This window comes from Rhineura floridana, chromosome 2 (assembly GCF_030035675.1).
Source record: "Rhineura floridana isolate rRhiFlo1 chromosome 2, rRhiFlo1.hap2, whole genome shotgun sequence".
NCBI lineage: Eukaryota > Metazoa > Chordata > Lepidosauria > Squamata > Rhineuridae > Rhineura > Rhineura floridana.
Genome location: NC_084481.1, coordinates 237,061,004 through 237,077,980, shown reverse-complemented (window position 1 = coordinate 237,077,980; position 16,977 = coordinate 237,061,004). Strand labels below are relative to the sequence as shown.

At 47.1% G+C, this 16,977-nt stretch overlaps 3 protein-coding genes across 5 annotated transcripts in view; 2 read left to right on the top strand and 1 right to left on the bottom strand.

Moving 5' to 3' along the window:
* The window catches only part of PRPF39 (pre-mRNA processing factor 39), a 39,408-nt gene extending 36,888 nt beyond the window's left edge, over window positions 1-2,520 (top strand). The window contains exons 13-14 of the mRNA XM_061612649.1: window positions 319-439; window positions 1,814-2,520. Of these exons, the coding sequence (XP_061468633.1) occupies window positions 319-439; window positions 1,814-1,870 (178 nt within the window). The 3' untranslated portion in view covers window positions 1,871-2,520. The remainder of the gene's footprint in view (window positions 1-318; window positions 440-1,813) is intronic.
* Window positions 2,521-3,227: 707 nt separating this feature from the next.
* FKBP3 (FKBP prolyl isomerase 3) lies at window positions 3,228-14,022 on the bottom strand. 2 transcript variants are annotated; one of them, XM_061612651.1, is made up of 7 exons: window positions 13,792-14,020; window positions 11,105-11,206; window positions 10,028-10,135; window positions 9,274-9,409; window positions 7,503-7,570; window positions 5,888-5,985; window positions 3,228-3,433 (listed from the first exon to the last, which is right to left on the bottom strand). In XM_061612651.1, exons 1-7 carry the CDS (start codon window positions 13,891-13,893, stop codon window positions 3,379-3,381), a joined length of 669 nt encoding a protein of 222 aa, XP_061468635.1. In that variant the 5' UTR covers window positions 13,894-14,020; the 3' UTR covers window positions 3,228-3,378. The 2 variants fall into 2 exon arrangements, with proteins under 2 accessions (XP_061468635.1, XP_061468636.1); XM_061612652.1 differs by having other exon boundaries at window positions 3,377-3,461; window positions 5,831-5,985; window positions 13,792-14,022.
* A 1,611-nt stretch (window positions 14,023-15,633) lies between these two features.
* Window positions 15,634-16,977, top strand: part of FANCM (FA complementation group M) — a 70,636-nt gene continuing 69,292 nt past the window's right edge. Inside the window, exon 1 of one of the 2 annotated variants that reach the window (XM_061612646.1) lies at window positions 15,634-16,214. In XM_061612646.1, coding sequence (XP_061468630.1) covers window positions 15,779-16,214 — 436 coding nt within the window. In that variant the 5' untranslated portion in view covers window positions 15,634-15,778. The remainder of the gene's footprint in view (window positions 16,215-16,977) is intronic. The other variant, XM_061612645.1, reaches the window with a different exon arrangement.

Sequence of the window (16,977 nt, the reverse complement as noted above, 5' to 3'; positions counted from 1 at the left end):
TTAATGTTAGAAGCCCTCCAGACTCCTCCTACTGCTGTGGGATATTGACCTACTACAGTGAACTGTTAGGTTCTTAGCAAAGTACACTCAGCATGTGTGTGTATATATACACAAAGTAGAGGACCCATGAGAGCAGAAATGTGCTGCCAACAATCTTTCCATCCCTAGCCTCCTTCAGTGTCCCTGTTTATCAGCCTTTCTGCTAAATTCCTCAGTCACAAATCTTATTTAGGACCATCAGGGGGATGATTTGCCCTGGAAGAGTGCAGGACTGGATTCTACCCTGCAGAATAACAGCCCATTTATTCATTCTTGTAGTTGTGAAGAGCCAGATGAGAAGCGAGCCCACGGTGATGAGGCAGCTCTTGCGTCTGGGCAAATGACGGACGGAGACATGCAAGCAAATCAGGCTGCCTACAATTACAATGCTTGGTACCAGGTGAGCAGCGGCTACTCAGTGGTTTTCAGGCTAAACATTTATGCTTTATGCATTTTTATGCTTTCTAATTAGTTTTTACCTTTTTAGTCCCTTTAGTATACTCCCCTGTAGATACATGTATTTTAATTTGCTTTGCTGTTTTTGTGTTCTTTACTGTGTACAATTTTATTGTATGTGTGTGATTTTATTGTAAGCTGCCCTGAGTGCCTTTTTATAGGGTAGAAGGGCGGGATAGAATTTTTTTAAATACATTTATTTATTTATTTATTATTTATTTTATTTATTAAATTTCTATACCGCCCCATAGCCGAAGCTCTCTGGGCGGTTCACAACAGTAAAACTTCAATATACAATAAGCACAAAGAAAACTATTTAAACATACTAAACTACGAAAATGCTAGTATACTAAAATGCTGAATTAAAATGTTAAAAAGTTAAAACAGAGATGTTAAAATGTTAAAATGCCTGGGAGAAGAGGAAGGTTTTATTATGCAGGATTACAGCCCGGATGCAGGGAACCAAACAAACACCAGAGCAGCCACAGTGTTTCTGAGCCTCCAGATAGCCAGCATTGGGCCCTCAAGATCGTACAAAATTCAGCTCCCATCATCCCTGACCATTGATTATACTGGCTAAAGCTGATGGGAGCCCAGACATCTGGAGGGCACCACATTGGCTACTCCTGGACTATGTGCTTGAGCTGCTGGTTCTTTCTCAATTGTCTCAGTCTGCCTCTCCCCATGCTCTTGAGAAGCTGTTTTCCACAAGTACAAGATCCATTCCATGCACCGTTCCATGTTGGCCAGAGAGGAGACCCACCACATGACAAGCAGTAGTGACCAGGATGCTTCTGGCTGTTCTTCTGTAGGCTGACTATCTATTTATATATTAGACTTCTTACCCACAATTCATGATGAGGTTCCATGCAAGCTCCTGTATGCTTGTCAGTCTGTGTCTCCCCTTGCTCTCAACAGGCTTTTATTTTACATAAAATAAATTTTAAAAGTATCCTGCATGTCATTGCCCTGTGACCCCTGCCAGAATAGCTACCTTTGCAAAAGGGGGAGCTTCAACAACCCATGGGGGAAGGGCAACAGGAGTTGGTGGGCAAAGTGAGCAGGGGCAGCAGTCCCTAGATATATACGTATATTGCAGTGATAGGGATTCAGTTTTAAAAATGTAAATGGCCGTTCAGGCGAGCATGATGGGATGCTGTGTCCAAGTTGCCTTTGCCAGTTCTCAGGTGGAAGATCTCACATTGATGTCGTATTTCAGTGGTGGTGGGGCTGCTGTTGCTCTGGTGGGAATGGTTTTCCACAAGTGTTGAATGTGTTCCTTTTGCTAACATGTTCCCCATTTTTCTTCCTCCTCTAGTACAACTACCCAAATGCATGGAATTATGGACAATACTATCAGTCCTCTTCAACCTGAGCAGAACAATTTGAACAGAAACAGGGTGTGGACGTTTTTTTTTTTTTTAAAAAAGGGATGTGAACAAACAGTCTTGTGATACTTTGTCTTTTCTGCATGTTCAATGAGCTGATGTCCACAGGGTTCTTGTGACAAACTCATGTATTGATATCTTGCTGTATACTTACCAGGATTTCATCTTTCCTGCTACTAGAATTATCAAGAAATTACATGGATGTCAACTGAAATGGTCACTCCCTTTGGGAATGTTGACTCACACATCCATCACATAATGCTGGCCAAAGTTAGCTGCCAGCAATGATAATGAAGGGAGCTAGAATAGCTTGACCCCACTCAATAACGCTCCTCTTGAGTTTCCTGCTCTTGTCCTCAAACACTTTCAAAACCATATCCTCATCCAGGTCCATTTTGGCTTTGAGTTTACAATTGCAGTATCCAAAAACATAGATTTTTATATATATATATATATTAAATGGTGGGACTGCATAATGTTGAAAGGACATCTCTTTGGATTTAAAAAAAATGTGACAAATGAAGTGTATTGCTAGAACCATGCTGTGTTTGGGGTGGGTTTTGTATTGAATTTTCATGTACGAGTTTAGAAATGTTTGTTTAAAATGTCTTTTTTTAATAAAATGGTGTAAATGGAATTGCTTCTAGTTTCACTTAGAAAATTAGCACTATTGCTCTCAGACATTACAGTGTCCCATAGCACTTGAGAGGCTTGAAAACGTCTACAAATTTAGAAGTGCAAGAATCTGGTAAAACAAGTTTTTCACTTCAGTAGAGCAGCCAGCGTGATTGTCCTGTCCCAATTAATCAGGTTCTAATCCCCAGTGTCAACCTGATTTTCAGAACTGTTCCCCTCCTCCAAAAGCCTGTCTGCTTTAACAGCCTCTCCCTGTAGGGTCCTCCTGTAAGTATGTGTGCAGGGAGGGCATTCTGTTCGAGTATTATGACCGTTGCTCCAGTGGAAGATGTAGTCAATGCACATTCACTTGTATTTGGCTGCTTTTCATAGGGATGCCAGTCAAATTATAGCAGGCATCGTGTACACCATGTGCACACTCAAGGAAAGCATGGCTGGAAAAAGTGACCTACCATCTGCAACCTGCCCCTGGTTACTGTGGAATCTCCTCATCCTTCTCGCATTAAGTTAGAACTTTCATCCATCTAGCTGAAAGGATTGGGTTAACAGAACTATCACAGTGGGAAGCTGCTGAATCCAGGAGGGACCTGGCCTTCTGCCATAAAGCTGTCCCAAGTGACCCTGGCATTAGAAAGAAGAGTACCAGCCAGCAGCCCATGGAAGAGTCTGCTGCCATTCCAGATTGTCAAGGAAAGTCAGAGCCACGTCTACAAATCAGTCTTTAGTTATACTGATGCTATACATAGCAACTGGAATAAAACCTTCTCCTCACTGTATAAGGCCACAGTCAATGACTCCTGGACTTCCAAGAGCATCTTCACAGTTCGCCAAGGCTTGGGGCGGAGCAGGCAGCAATCCATCATTCGATATCCACCAGTTCCACTTCAAATAAAAGTTTTGCGTTTGGTGGAATCCTGAGGCATGGACGTTAAGGAATTTGTTCTGCAGAAAAAGTTATGCTTTTAAACACATGCACCCAAGGTCAGCCTGTACAGTTCGGAAGGGAGACAAATGACTGCAGTCAAGGATCATGAGGAAGGGAGATGGGAAAGTAGCCTCCCTGATTATCTGTTATTAACATATAATCGGGGGTGTAGTTGTGTGGGGTCTCTTAGACCCTTCGTTTTTGGGAGCAGTGTCCCTATTCTCCAGCATCCTAGAAGCCAATCAGCATGAAAGGGGAGTGTTAGCCGCTGAGAAGAATCTTCTAACATGCTTCCTAGTCCTTTCCTGCTGATTGGAGGCAATCAGAGTGAAAGGAGGCGAGTGAGCCACTGAGAAGACTCTTCTCAGTGGTAACTCCTCTTTCGTGCTGATTGGCTCCTAGGCATTAATGAACCCATTTTCAACCCCACACCAAAAAAAAAAGCAGGGCAGATGGCTGTGATTAACATGAAGGGACCCTGCACTTCTGAATCTGCCACTACACTACTGCGAATCCTCTAAACTGGTTTGTTAAGGGTGCTGGGTATTGTACCTCTGTGAAGTTTACACCCTTAACAAATTACAATTCCCAGGATTCTCCATGACTTACAGTGGTATAAGAGTGCTCTAAATATATGGTGTGGATGTGGTCTTGAACTCCTTATGCAGCTGGGATCTCTTAGCTCTGGTCCCGAAAAGCTTTTTCAGGAATCTTGTGTACCTTTGCTGCTTTTAAATAGTATTTTCTTTATTTTAAACATGTTTTACTCTGCTCCTCAGCAAAAACAAAAATTTTGGGGGGGGGGCGCTCAAAGCAGCTTGGAAATATTTGTAAGACAGTTCCTTCCCTCAGGCTTATAATCTAAAAACACAAAAGGAAAAGGTATTGGGAAGGAAGAGAGAAAAGCTACCTCAGGCACTAGTTCTTAGTTACAGAGTTGGTGCCTTTCCCACCATCTCTCCCTAAGGAGAGAGGCCCAAGTGACCCTTTGGTAGATTTCTCACTGGTACATTGCAGAGGTTTGCATATGATGTTACAAACCCCCACCTTGTCCTCAAAAAAATAAAATAAAAATGTTCCTGGACCATTCAAATCAATTTATAGCACTCCTGAAAATAAAGCAGGTATGGGGAAACTTTAGCCCTCCAGCTGTTGCTGAACTACAAGGATTGGGAGCTGCAGTTCAGCAACATTTGGAGGGCCAACAGTCCCCTATGCTTGAAATATAGCATTGCTCTCACTGAGCTCCACCATGATCAGATCAAGAGAGGAAATCCTGGTCTATTGAAGATACAAATACTTTCCACCTTTATAAGAAAGGGAGTAAGTAAGGGTTCAACAGGAGCTTTTGTCCTTTTTTGGAATTGTGTGGGCCTCGTTAGCAGGAGTGTAGTCGTCCAGGGTCCCATGGCATCTCGGACCCCTTACTTTTTTGGGAGCAGGGTCCCAGCAGAATCCCTATGTCACTATCCTTTCCTGCTGATTGAAGCCCATCAGAGTGAAAAGAGGCAGGTCAGCCACTGAGAAGGCTTCTCAGTACCATCACACTCCTCTTTAGTCTTAGTATGGCAACTAAAAAGGGAAACTTAGCAGAGGTAGTTCCTTGCCTATGTCTAACATGGAGATCTGCATTGACTGTTGCAATGCATCACCAAGGGAAAGCACTCCAAATAATTAAGAGGCTGAATGCTCATTTTACTGTACAATCTTAGAAGGCTGTGTAATTTTAGAAGGGTGTGTGGTATGAGACTATCATGAAGGGACTGTGCACTTCTCAATTTGGCACTACACTACTGCGTATCATTAATTAGTTGTGCAAGACAAGCTGCTACATAGCTGCTAGATAGTATGTGTTCAGCCTTTCCATTAGTGAGTTGACATCTTTCCTGTCGCTGAAGAACCTGTCAGTTCTAAGCCGCATGTACTTAAAACTGGGAAGTTCAGTTTCTTTGTGCTGTGGAGAGGAGTAACTTCCGCTTATAATTTTAGGTCATGGGACTGATGTTGTTCACTTCTGTAGCTCAAAACACAGGAATTTGGCTGCAGCAAATATTGTAGCCTGAAATGGGAAATGAGATGGCCCAATTTTCAAACACCACACTGGCAATGTCATTTCAGCCAGCTAGGGATCACCTTGCCAGTGTGCTGCCAAATAGCCAGATCCAACTGACATATGGCAGCTCCAAACCAAGGCGGTGTCAGAGCTGTTCTCTGCCCTCAGGAAGGCTGCTGGTGGTGGCGGCTGCAGGGACTTTGCCCATTTGCATCCCATTCTCACCAAAAAGTACTGAAAAAGGAGGATGCACATTTGCTCCATGTTTTGGCTGGGAATGCCTGAACCTGCAGCAGTTCTGTCCTTCCCCCGTTGGGCTGCGAATTTTCACACCTGTGTTTTATGTCAGATCTGTAAACAGCTCAACCGAGGTCATCTTTACAAGGATACTTGGCATCAGGTTGCCCTTTCTTCCCGTAAGCCCATTCTGGCTCGATTTCCAGGAGAACCTTCTCCCCTTTGCTCATTGTCAGCAGAGCTTCATCCCACTGGGGAAAAAATCAGGAGAATATGAGAAAGATGCTGCAAAGAAGATGCTTTTGAGCTGGGAATTTTTTTTCAGTAAGCTGAAACCGCAAGAACACAGACTGGGGAAAGGTTCTTCAGCTGAGAGCTCCACCCACACCACAGCGTGGGCATCTTCTAGATGTAGACTGAGACCCTCCCAGCAGTTTTTGGTTAACTGCATTTTTACCATCAATCTTTTTCTCATCCTAAAATACAGGGAGCCTTTTGAAAAACTGGTTCAGTTGCATTTTTGAAAAACCATGGAGTTTAACAAATGTGTTCTATGCCTATAAAGCTCATCAGAAAGGTAGACTTGTGTACGTAACTTACACCACATTACACCACGCTCCTTCACTACTACTTTTTCATCTGTGTCTCATTTAAGTGGATGAGGCAAGCTGCTTCACTCGTTAGTGTATCCCAGAAGCAGCAACAGCACAGGCCGGTTCATAGGGAGCCTTGCAAGTTGCAAAGAATTTGTTTTCACACATGCTGTGAACAACAGCATTTGTGTAAGGTGTTTCTACCACTTGGGAGACTGGAAAAGATGCCCAGGTTGTTTTCCCTCCGGGACATTAGCCTTTCACCGTAAGACACCTATGCCCAGCTACTGAGGCAGCTACCCAGTCCACGGCTTTTCTGAACAGCCTGAGCAGGCATATCCCTGCTGCAGAAGGTCACAGTTGAAAGACGTTTTCCCTGGGGTGGGGGGCACTAGGGACAGCACATTCACCCACAGCTCTGGGCAAAGCAGGAGAACTGACTTCCACCCTAGACGTTTGTGCTTTTGCAGACAGCTGCAGGTACTTTCTGCAAAAGCACAACTGGTGTCCTGAAGCCACTTCCAGAAAGGGAAGCTTCTCTCCTATTCCCTTGACCTTTTTCAGGGGGCAGTAGCAGCAAGATGTTTGCATCTTCTACTAAAGACCAGTTTGAGGGCAAATATTCCTCCCCCACGCCACGGGATTCAGGGAAGGGAGAGCCAAATGGCATCACAAGTGAAAACATCTGGCTAGTAAGGAAAGCCATCATTTGTTGACCACCGCACTGGCTGTGGAATGTGATGACTGGTAGCATGGCAATCCTGATCACTGCACATACATTTAGCCATCTTAACACCACACAAGAGCTTACTCTGCTTCCAGGCTGCACCATGTGGAGAAGCAATCAGGGGACCACATGCTCATCTGTAACATATGACACCGCAGCTTGGTGGGCAGCACAAGCCATTTCAAGTGGCTCTGACGCAAGGGCTGCTGAGTGCAGGAGGAGGAAAATGAATGTTGGCAGATATACTCTGTAGCCACCACCTAGAGGAAGGTGAAGGGCTGACAGGGCAACAGACATCCACCTTCTCCTCCGCTTGGAGAGCAGAGTTCACACACGTGGCCTGACAGCTGCCTGGCAACAGGAATTCCTCAGTGACAGAAGGGCGCAGGAGGCTGGCTGGCAGACACATGCTAGCTGCACCCACCGACCCTCCTGCCAACATACTTACGCCTCGTATCACTTTCCCAACTCCAACTTTGAAGCTCAGTGGTTTTGAGGCTTTCTTCTTCTTTGAACCTGAAATGAAGGCACAGGAACATTTTGAAGCGTTTATACCTGCCTCTTGGCATAGTGCTTGCTTCTTGCTCCACACCAGCCTTTGCTAACCTGGTGCTCTCCAGATAGTTTGGACTCCCATCAGCCCCAGCCAGTGGTCAGGGATGATGATTATAACTCTATGGGTCACCTTATACCCAAAGGCCTCCAGGTAACTTACAGAATAAACAAATATTAAGAACATGAAATAACAAAAATGGATCACCCTAAACAAGAGTGATGTTTTGGGCGTCCAAAGCATGCATCTGGCGGGATTGCGAAAGGCTGCTCTACACCGTCTCTAGAACAGGGTCCCCATTCCGATTGCAGAAATGGCCCAATTAGTCTAGGAGAAAATTCCCTAGGATTCCCCCAAATTCCAGGTCATGCAAATTCATTAAGAAACCAGGAGGCAAAGGTAGCCTTGTTACAAGCAGGCAGACATTCCAGTGAGCATGAAACTGTTCTGACGTTTACTGAAGGGATGTAACACTGCCAGAGCAAAGCCTGTCAAAAACCAGGTCTCTCAGTCAAACCCTGGTTGGCTAACCACCAAGTAAGCAAATAGCAATGAAATCTACCATGTCTGGTTTACTAAAATGGAGCACAGGAATCTGTTTAATGAGAAACACTGCAATTTCCAGGACACCTTCTTTTGCAGCTTGGTGCTGCTGCCTCCCAAGGGAAATCTCTGGTGCAAGTTGCACTGGAACATGCGGAAACGCTGGACAGCTCCCATGTGTTGCACTGGATGCCGAGAGGAGCCACCCGCACAAACACCATGGGTGGTTGGACAGACAGGAGGTATACCAGGATCTTCCGGTATCAAATTCCTTCTAGAAAGGACCACAGAAGACAAGCAGAGGTGGCAAGATGGGAGCATCGGAAGATGCCTCGTGCCGAGTCAGACTCTCAGTCCATCTAGGTCTGTATTGTCTGCACTGGCTGGCAGAGGCTCTCCAGGATGTCAGGCGGAAGTTCTGTCTGTGTGTATATTTATTTACTACATTTATATACCGCCCCATAGCCAAGGCTGTCTGGGCGGTTTACAAAAAATGTATGCATGTATCAATCCTTAGACAGTTGGTTTGACTACAGTACTACAAGTGGGGCAGTCAGTGCTCACAGAATGGGCCTGGGACCCTCTGCAACTGTATGGGATGCAGAGACACAGTTGGCTGCAGATGGGGGGGGGGCAACCGGAGAGAATCACAGACATCTCCTTTTCATTCAGACAGTGGACTAGAGTCCTTTCAAATCCAACCCTTCTGAAAGAAAAATTATGATCCCCTCAGTGCTGAAGAGATTGTACCCTTGAGAATCCATGGGGAAGACAAGCTATGGGATGCCCACACTGGAAGAAATGCAGACTGGACAGAAGCACAGAGGTGTGGCCTTGGTCGACACCTGTTCTCTTCACAGAAGCATTTCTGCTCCATCACTGTCCCAGCGTATGGTCTGAAAGCATACGAGGCCACCACCTTGCTGATGCTGATGTGGTCTGGGTCTAGTCAGTGAGTGACCTTCTGGAAACCGCACGGGCGCTACCTTGGGTTCCATGATGTAAGAAAGGTGGGGTGTATGTGAAAGAAAACCAATAAAGCCACACCTTCAGTCACAGCTGCTCAGGCGCCCACAGCTTTACCATCTCCATAAAGAAGAGGCAACCATTTCTGAACACTTACTTGTCTGAATGTTAGTATCAAAGACGGTTCCATCTTGCAGCTTCCCTGTATACCAGCAATGAACGATCTCACCCTTTTTTGGAAAGTTGATTTTATCCCCTTTTTTCAGTATTGACTTTGTGTATTTTGGGGGGCCCTGAATTGGGAAGAAACACAACTGTCACCTTCATGTTTTCACAGTTCAAAAAAGTACAAAAGTTGACCAAAGCATTGTGCAAGAGATGATCAAGGAATCTGTTCAGTGGGCAAAATGGAAAGCCAGCCAAACATTAGCTCTGCTAATGAAGATTAAGGCCTCTATTTAACTGAGCCCAATGCTCTACTTAGCGAGTGCCGAGAGATCACAAAATGTATAGAGCTATGAACTACACTGGGTGACAAGAGGGCAAAGGCTGCAATCCTAAACACAGTTCCCCGAGAGGAAATGAAAGTGGACTGCCTTCAAGTCGATCCTGACTTATGGCAACCTTATGAATAGGGTTTTCATGGTAAGTGGTATTCAGAGGTGGTTTACCATTGCCTTCCTGGGAGGCTGAGAGGCAGTGACTGGCCCAAGGTCACCCAAACCCTATTAAACACAATGGGGCTTACTTCTGTGTGTCAAAATCTTCACTTAAGTGCCTGAGACTTCCAGATTAGGTGTGTAAACTCCCCCCCCCTTTTAAAAATGTGATCCCTTCCGTTCCTGCAAGGCTTGCAGCCTCTCACCAGCCAGAGACTGCACAACACAACTGAGATGCTTGTTCTAACCTACCTCATCAAGAGCTTCCTCAGGCTTTGTTTCTTTTGGCTTCTCTTCATCAATCTTGACATTTTTCACCTGCTCTGCTACATGCTCTGTGCTCTCAGTACCCTTAAAGCTCTGGAAAGAAAATGTACATCAGCGAAGCAATTCCTCACTGCAAAGGAAATATTAATGGGATGCTTCTGAACGTTCATACAACTTCACATACATTATCTCGTTACAATATCCCTGAGTGAACAAACAATTTAGTAGAAATCACTTGATTCTGACTACAGCCAGGGCCATAAAGATTGAGGGAAAAGGGAGAAAGCAGAGCCACACAGGCCCACAGTGAGCTTTAACACATGGGGGGGAGGCAGATGGAAAAATAAGGGGTTGCACCACATATCCTCCAACACTGACTACCAAACCAACAAGCAGACCACACTGATGAACAAGGAAAGGATGGCGCTGTCTCTTTCAAGGGATCTTATGGGGGTCAGCAAATGGCTTGCACCACTGCCTGATTACTATGTTCCCCAGGAACATCCACCACCCTATACTGGGGCTTGAGTCACTTAACAAAGTAAATAAATTGATCCACAGCAAATAGCTATCAGGTTTTTAGTAAATTTAAGAATATTTCCTATAGGGAACATGTATGATGAAATCATAGTTACCTCCTCCTCCTCACCCCACACCGCAATCACTGGACATTAAAAGCTGGTTTCTGGTAGAGCTTCTTTTAAATAGCACATGCGGAATATAGGGAACCCCGTTCTACCTTGCCCCAGTTGAAGTTAACTTGCTGATGTTTCAGTTAAAAACAACTTGATACACAGAGCATTTCAACAATATATGAACATAAAAAGCTGGATCAAGGCTGGTGCGGTCCACTCTGGGTGGCAGCTATTCTCCAGGGCTGCAGGCAGAGGTCTTTCCTAGCCCTGCAATCGGAGCCGCCAGGGCAAAACCTGGGACCTATTGCCTGCAAACCTTTTGTTCTATCTCCAACTTACAAATAAAACTCCTACAGAATAGGGCAAACAGGAACCTTATCAAAACGTCTCTAGTAATATGATCTGCTCAGACAAGGCAGGTACCTACCTTTGTTTCAAAGAGCTGGTTATAAGCTGTTATTAATTGATCCTTACTGGCAGTCTTAGCCACATTTTTTATCTGGCCTAGTAATTTGTGCTCTGCAAGGAACTAAAAGCAAAACCAAGAGAGTTAGTTTGATACTATGAAAGGAGGAAAACAATTCTCTATCCTGCCATGTAATCTGGATTCTGGGATATGCATTTTACATTGTGGAATACTTTGAATCTGACCATATCCAGGCAAGCTGATTCTCTAACTAGCACTGAATAAAATCAACTGAAGGTTCTTCATTTTCTAACAAAATTCAAAAATCTCACATGGGTATTCCCAAGTAATATAGGGAGGGTAAATGGCAAACCCTGAGCACAACCCAGCCATGCTGTAGGAAAGAGTGTGAGAGTCAAGGCCATGTCCAGTGTTGCCCGATTCTACTCCCTTCCTCAGCAGTTAAAATCCAGCCCTCAACAAGCGGGGAATCCATTCCAAGTATGCCCTCAGTGTCAGTCTTCAGGCCAAGGTCAGTTTGAACTTACAAACATATAGATACAAAGAAAGGTCCTGCAAAACCAAAAACTCTTCTTCCATCTCAATCATTCCTGACTTCAAAATGAGAACTTTTTCAGACCATGTTAACGAGGTATGCGCAGAACAGAACCACCTGGACCAGAGGCATTGCTAAGTACTGTATGCAAAAGATCCAGGGTCTGGGTCCAGAGACACATGGACATCAAGTACATGTTAAGACCCCAACATCAGTCTCAGTATTCCCTTAATGCCGTGGTTCCCAAACTTTTTTCTCCATGGACCACTTGAAAATTGTGAGGGGTCTTGGTGGACCACTTAATCGTTGTTCTGCCTGTTTTAGCCATTGTAATGTGCTGTGCTAGAAGCTGTGCTGTAGCTCAATGGTAGAGGCACCTGATATGCATGCATAGCGCCCAGGTTCAATCCCCGGCACCTCCAGGTAGGGCTGAGAGATAATCCTGGAGAGTCACTACCAACCAGTGTAGACAGTATTGAGCTAGATGAACCGGTGGTCTGACTCAATAAAAGGCAGCTTCCAATGATTTTTTTTGCTTCTTTCATCTCTTATATTTTATTCTATCACAATTTGAATATAATGTAAGAAATAAAAGATGCAATAAAAATGTAATTAAAAACCAATTATGAAAGCAGACGTGCTTGAATGAAGCTTGCAGGCTGCGGATGGTCCTCAGAACGCAGTTTAGGGAACCTGTATGTTAATGGACAAAATATCCCTTTAATAAGCAGTCTTAGGTAATAGATTATTCTGTCTCCAAGGCTTGTGTCAATTTCATGCCTAAATCTATTACAACAAGCTACCCCCAGTTTTTAAAAAGCGTGCCAGGGCCACCCTGAAGAATTCTGAGTATTATGGGGGAAAGTTCCACAGGCTCTGGAAGACAAAAGTTGAAGAAGCACAAATATCTAAACTTGCATTTATAAAAAGTGGGATGGAGAGATCCATTTTCCTATACACACAGAGAGACGTTCTATCTAGAATGAGAAAAAAGTGCTATAAGTGTATAAAAGTGTATGTTTGTTTTTAATGTTTAATGTTTTTAATTTTTGTAAACCGCCCCGAGAGCTTTGGCTATGGGGTGGTATATAAATGTAATAAATAAATAAATAAAAGTTAAGTTTTGGGAAAAGCCAGCCAACTGGTTTCCCACGCAAATCACCCCGATGTCTCGTCTGAACTCAACGTCACGCGCGGAGCCCCTGGTCCCGTGTCTGTGGCAAGAGGTGGCTGGCTAGGAAGCCTCTCCGTCAGGGTAGCCGGATACCAGGGTTTCTGGCTCCCGGGCTGGCAAGTCGGCTTCCCACCCGCGATGCTTCTCCTGAGCCAGGCCACGACTGCAGACACTGACTGACAGGCGTCTCTCCCCCTCCCCCAACCAGGGCTTTCAGAGGAGGCTCTTGCCCACCCCGCAGGGAGGGCCACCCGGGGGCGCCGGGTTGGCTCACGAACGAAGATTAGACAAATTCATGGAGGACAGGGCTATCAATGGCTGTGCCAGCCTAGTCAGAGGCAGCATGCTTCTGAAAACCAGTTGCCGGAAGCCTCAGGAGGGGAGAGTGTTCTTGCACTCGGGTCCTGCTTGCGGGCTTCCCCCAGGCACCTGGTTGGCCACTGTGAGAACAGGATGCTGGACTAGATGGGCCACTGGCCTGATCCAGCAGGCTCTTCTTATGTTCTTATGTTATGTTCATTCACAACAGCAGGAGCCGCTGCCACTTTTTCCGGACAAAACTTTGCTCCTTCATTCACTCCTCAGGATCTTTTTTTCAAAGTTACCAGAGAAGGAAACTATTTGGGGGGGGGAGATAAATAAATAAATAAATAAAGCGCTAAGCACGAAAAGGGGGTCGGCCTCTGGAGGGAGGAGGAAGAGGAGGAGGGCGGCCCCGTCTCTCCCCGTCCCGACTCCTCCCGACACGCGAAGGCCCCTCCCCCTCCCTTCAGACGTTCGCTCTGGACACGCGGGCGGAAGGAGGGCGGCGGCCCCGGCGTGTCGGCCGAGGACAGAGGGGAGAGCGGCCGCCAGCCCGCGCCAGAAAGCGGCGAGTCGAGTCAGGGAAGGAAACGCGGAGAGGCCGGCGGCGACACGGGTCATCGCCGCGAACGTGTGAAAGGCGCAGGCCCGGCCCGGCGGCTCCCTCCTACGCACCCGGTGTGCCGCCTGCTCCTGCAGGAAGCGGACGATCTCCCGCTTGGGCAGGGCGTCGCTGCGCAGCTCCTCCAGGCTCCAAGGGCGCGCGGGGGCCGCCATGGCACCACCTCACGGGGCTCAAGCAGGCGCAGGAGACGCTCCTGTAAGAGGAGATTCCCCCTCAGGCCACGAGGACTACATCTCCCAGCACGCCTTCGCACGCCCAGAGAGAAAAAGCAGCTGCCGGGTAGTCGGGCCTTCTTTCCCGCTGGGCATGCTGGGTAGTGTAGTCCGCGCGGAGAAAGGCAGGCCAATGGCTGCGCCCCGGAAGGAGCGCCCGATGCATGCCGAGAGGTGTAGTCGCAGCGCCGTCCTTCCGGAGGCCTTTGCATCAACGTGCCACGCCCCGGGGCGCTGCCGGGCTGGAACAGGAATGTCATCGAAGCGGGTAACAGCTCAGCACACTCGCTCTATGCGCCTCCCGAGCATCACAAGGCCCTTGCGGGCTTTCTCTTAGGATCTGAGAGAGTATCCTCTTAGGCTGCAGTGGGACACGTGCCTGCTCACACGTAAGCTCCCTTGGTCTCAATGGGACTTACTCCCAGGTAACTGTGCCTTGGATTGCAATCCAAGGCACACTTACCTGGGAGTAACTTCCATGGAGCCCAGTGGCATTTATTTCTGAGCAGGCATGCATTGCATTGCAGCCTTAGAATATGTTTGCGGCCCTGTCACCCAAGTTACAGAAGATTTATATAACTTTAAAGTTGACCACGAGGACATTGAACTTGTCAAGGATTATCAATATCTTGGCACAGCCATTAACTAAAATGGAGACAATAGACAAGAAATCGGAAGAAGGCTAGGACTGGGGAGGGCAGCTGTGAGAGAACTAGAAAAGGCCCTCAAATGCAAAGATGTATCACTGAACACCAAAGTCAGGATCATTCAGACCATGGTATTCCCAATCTCTATGTATGGATGTGAAAGTTGGACAGTGAAAAAGGCGGATAAGAGAAAAATCAACTCATTTGAAATGTGGTGTTGGAGGAGAGGTTTGCGCATACCATAGACTGTGAAAAAGAAAAAGAATTGGGTGTTAGAACAAATTCAATCAGAACTATCATTAGAAGCTAATATGATGAAACTGAGGTTATCATACCATGGACACATAATAAGAAGACATGATTCGCTAGAAAAAACAACAAATATTGGAAAAACAGAAGACAGTAGAAAAAGAGGAAGGCCAAACAAAAGATGGATTGATTACATAAAGGAAGCCATAGACCTAAACTTACAAGATCTGAACAGGTGGTTCACTACTAGGGTTGCTAGGTCCATGGCCTGAGACTGATCCTGTATCTTTAGGTGAAGAGAAGATCAGCCAAGTGCAGGTGTTCTTGCAACTCTGTAATGGGAAAAACCACAAGGTGGAATTCTCACTCCCCCCTGCACAACTTTTAAAGATACAGAAGACCTCTTGGACTCAGGCTGGGCCTGGCAACCGATGCTATTGGAGGTCGTTGATTCATAGGCTCGCAATAAGTCGTACTCGACTTGAAGGCACATAACAAAAACCTGTGACCCTGCACGTTTCTTTTCCAAAACAATGAAAGCACAGCCGTTCCGCAAACCCGAGTTTATTATTCAGGATTTTTATTTTGCTCCTTTTCCGTTCAGAAACACAGATCGGCTTCGCATATCACATCCTTAAAGGCAATGCACCATGAACAACGCTGCCCCAAATGAATTGGATTGGAAGTCCCAGGGTACTTTTCGGCAGCACTGCACGGCCCGCAGGCGCCTCGCCCCTCTCTGAGATACGCATGCGCGGGCCACGCCCCCTCCCCGAGGAGGTACCACGTGTCGGCCGAGGCCGGCCAATCAGAGCGTTTCTTGCGCGGCCGGCGGGGCGGTTTGAAGGCCGCTTCAAGATGGCAGCGCTACCGCCGCCTCCTTCGCTTGTGGCCAGAGCCGCTGAGGGGAGCTTTGTGAGGGGAACGAAATGAAGGGCCGGGGCGGCCGGCAGGCCACGCTCTTCCAGGCGTGGGGGTCCTGGCCGGCCCCTGCCGCGGAGGATGAGGAGCGGGAGTTGGCTGCGCTGGCGGAGGCGGCCGAGGCCGAGGCGTCATCGTCTTCGGGGGGCTTCGTCGGGGGCGCGCCCGGGGCGCTGTGGGTGTTTCCGGGCGGCGGGGCCGTGGAGGAGCGCGCGTACCAGGTGCGGGCGGCGCGGGCGGCGCTGCTGGCGAACACGCTGCTGTGCCTGCCGACCGGGCTGGGCAAGACGCTGGTGGCCGCCGTGGTCATGTACAACTTCCACCGCTGGTTCCCCCGCGGCAAGGTCCTCTTCCTGGCGCCCACCAAGCCCCTGGTGGCCCAGCAGCGCCGCGCCTGCGCCCGCCTCATGGGCATCCCCGCGGACCACATGGCGGAGATGACCGGTGGGTGCCGCCGCCCTCTGCTACTTCCCTCGTTAGCGCTTCCCACAGGCGCGGGTCCATCTGAGGGTGTAAACAGGAGCCCAAGAACTGCCCTCGCTGACCCCTTGCCCTGCCTGGTGCCCAGGCTCGGGCTAGTGGCAAAAATCCTCTTTGCTGCCTTACATAAGGGGGGGGAGGAGAGAGAGAGAATATTGCAAATTTATTAAAAGCAATTCAGCCGCTTAAAACTTACACGAACAAGCCAACCTTGGACTACAATATCATTGTCAGTTTTGCATGCCCGTTAGTGGTATTGGAGGTCGCTGTACAACATGAGCGCCTCATTTGGATGTCTACCAACTCTACTAGTCTGTCTTCAAAATGACCAGATGCACACATGGATTAACACCAGCAGCCCACCTGCTGTCCCCAAGTCCTTGAAACATCTAGCCTGATGAAGAGTTCTGTGGAACTCTAAAGCTTACGTGCTATTTTCTGGCATTTTAAGTGGTCTAATAATGGGATTTCCCTTAAATGGAATTCAGAGGGTTATTGATAACAATTTTGTAATAAGGATTCTTTAACTGCTAAATTTCAGGGAGAGGCGCCTGGCTGTTTAATTTGGTACAGCTCTTGATCTGGAATGACATTGCCTTTGTTAGAGGCAATTTCAAGCAGCTACAGCACTATTGAGTGGATGATATTGTTTAGTTTTTGGAAGTTGATGTACAGTCTTACGCACACTTAACTGAGAGCCTGTGTCGTATAGTGGTTAGTCCAACAC

Coding starts and splice junctions, on each gene's coding strand:
- FKBP3 (XM_061612651.1), bottom strand. CDS start 13,893: ATGGCGGCCCCCGCGCGCCCTTGGAGCCTGGAGGAGCTGCGCAGCGAC. Junction 9,410..10,027: donor CTGAGGAAGCTCTTGATGAG/GTAGGTTAGAAC, acceptor TTCCCAATTCAG/GGCCCCCCAAAATACACAAA. Junction 7,571..9,273: donor TGATACTAACATTCAGACAA/GTAAGTGTTCAG, acceptor CCTTCATTTCAG/GTTCAAAGAAGAAGAAAGCC.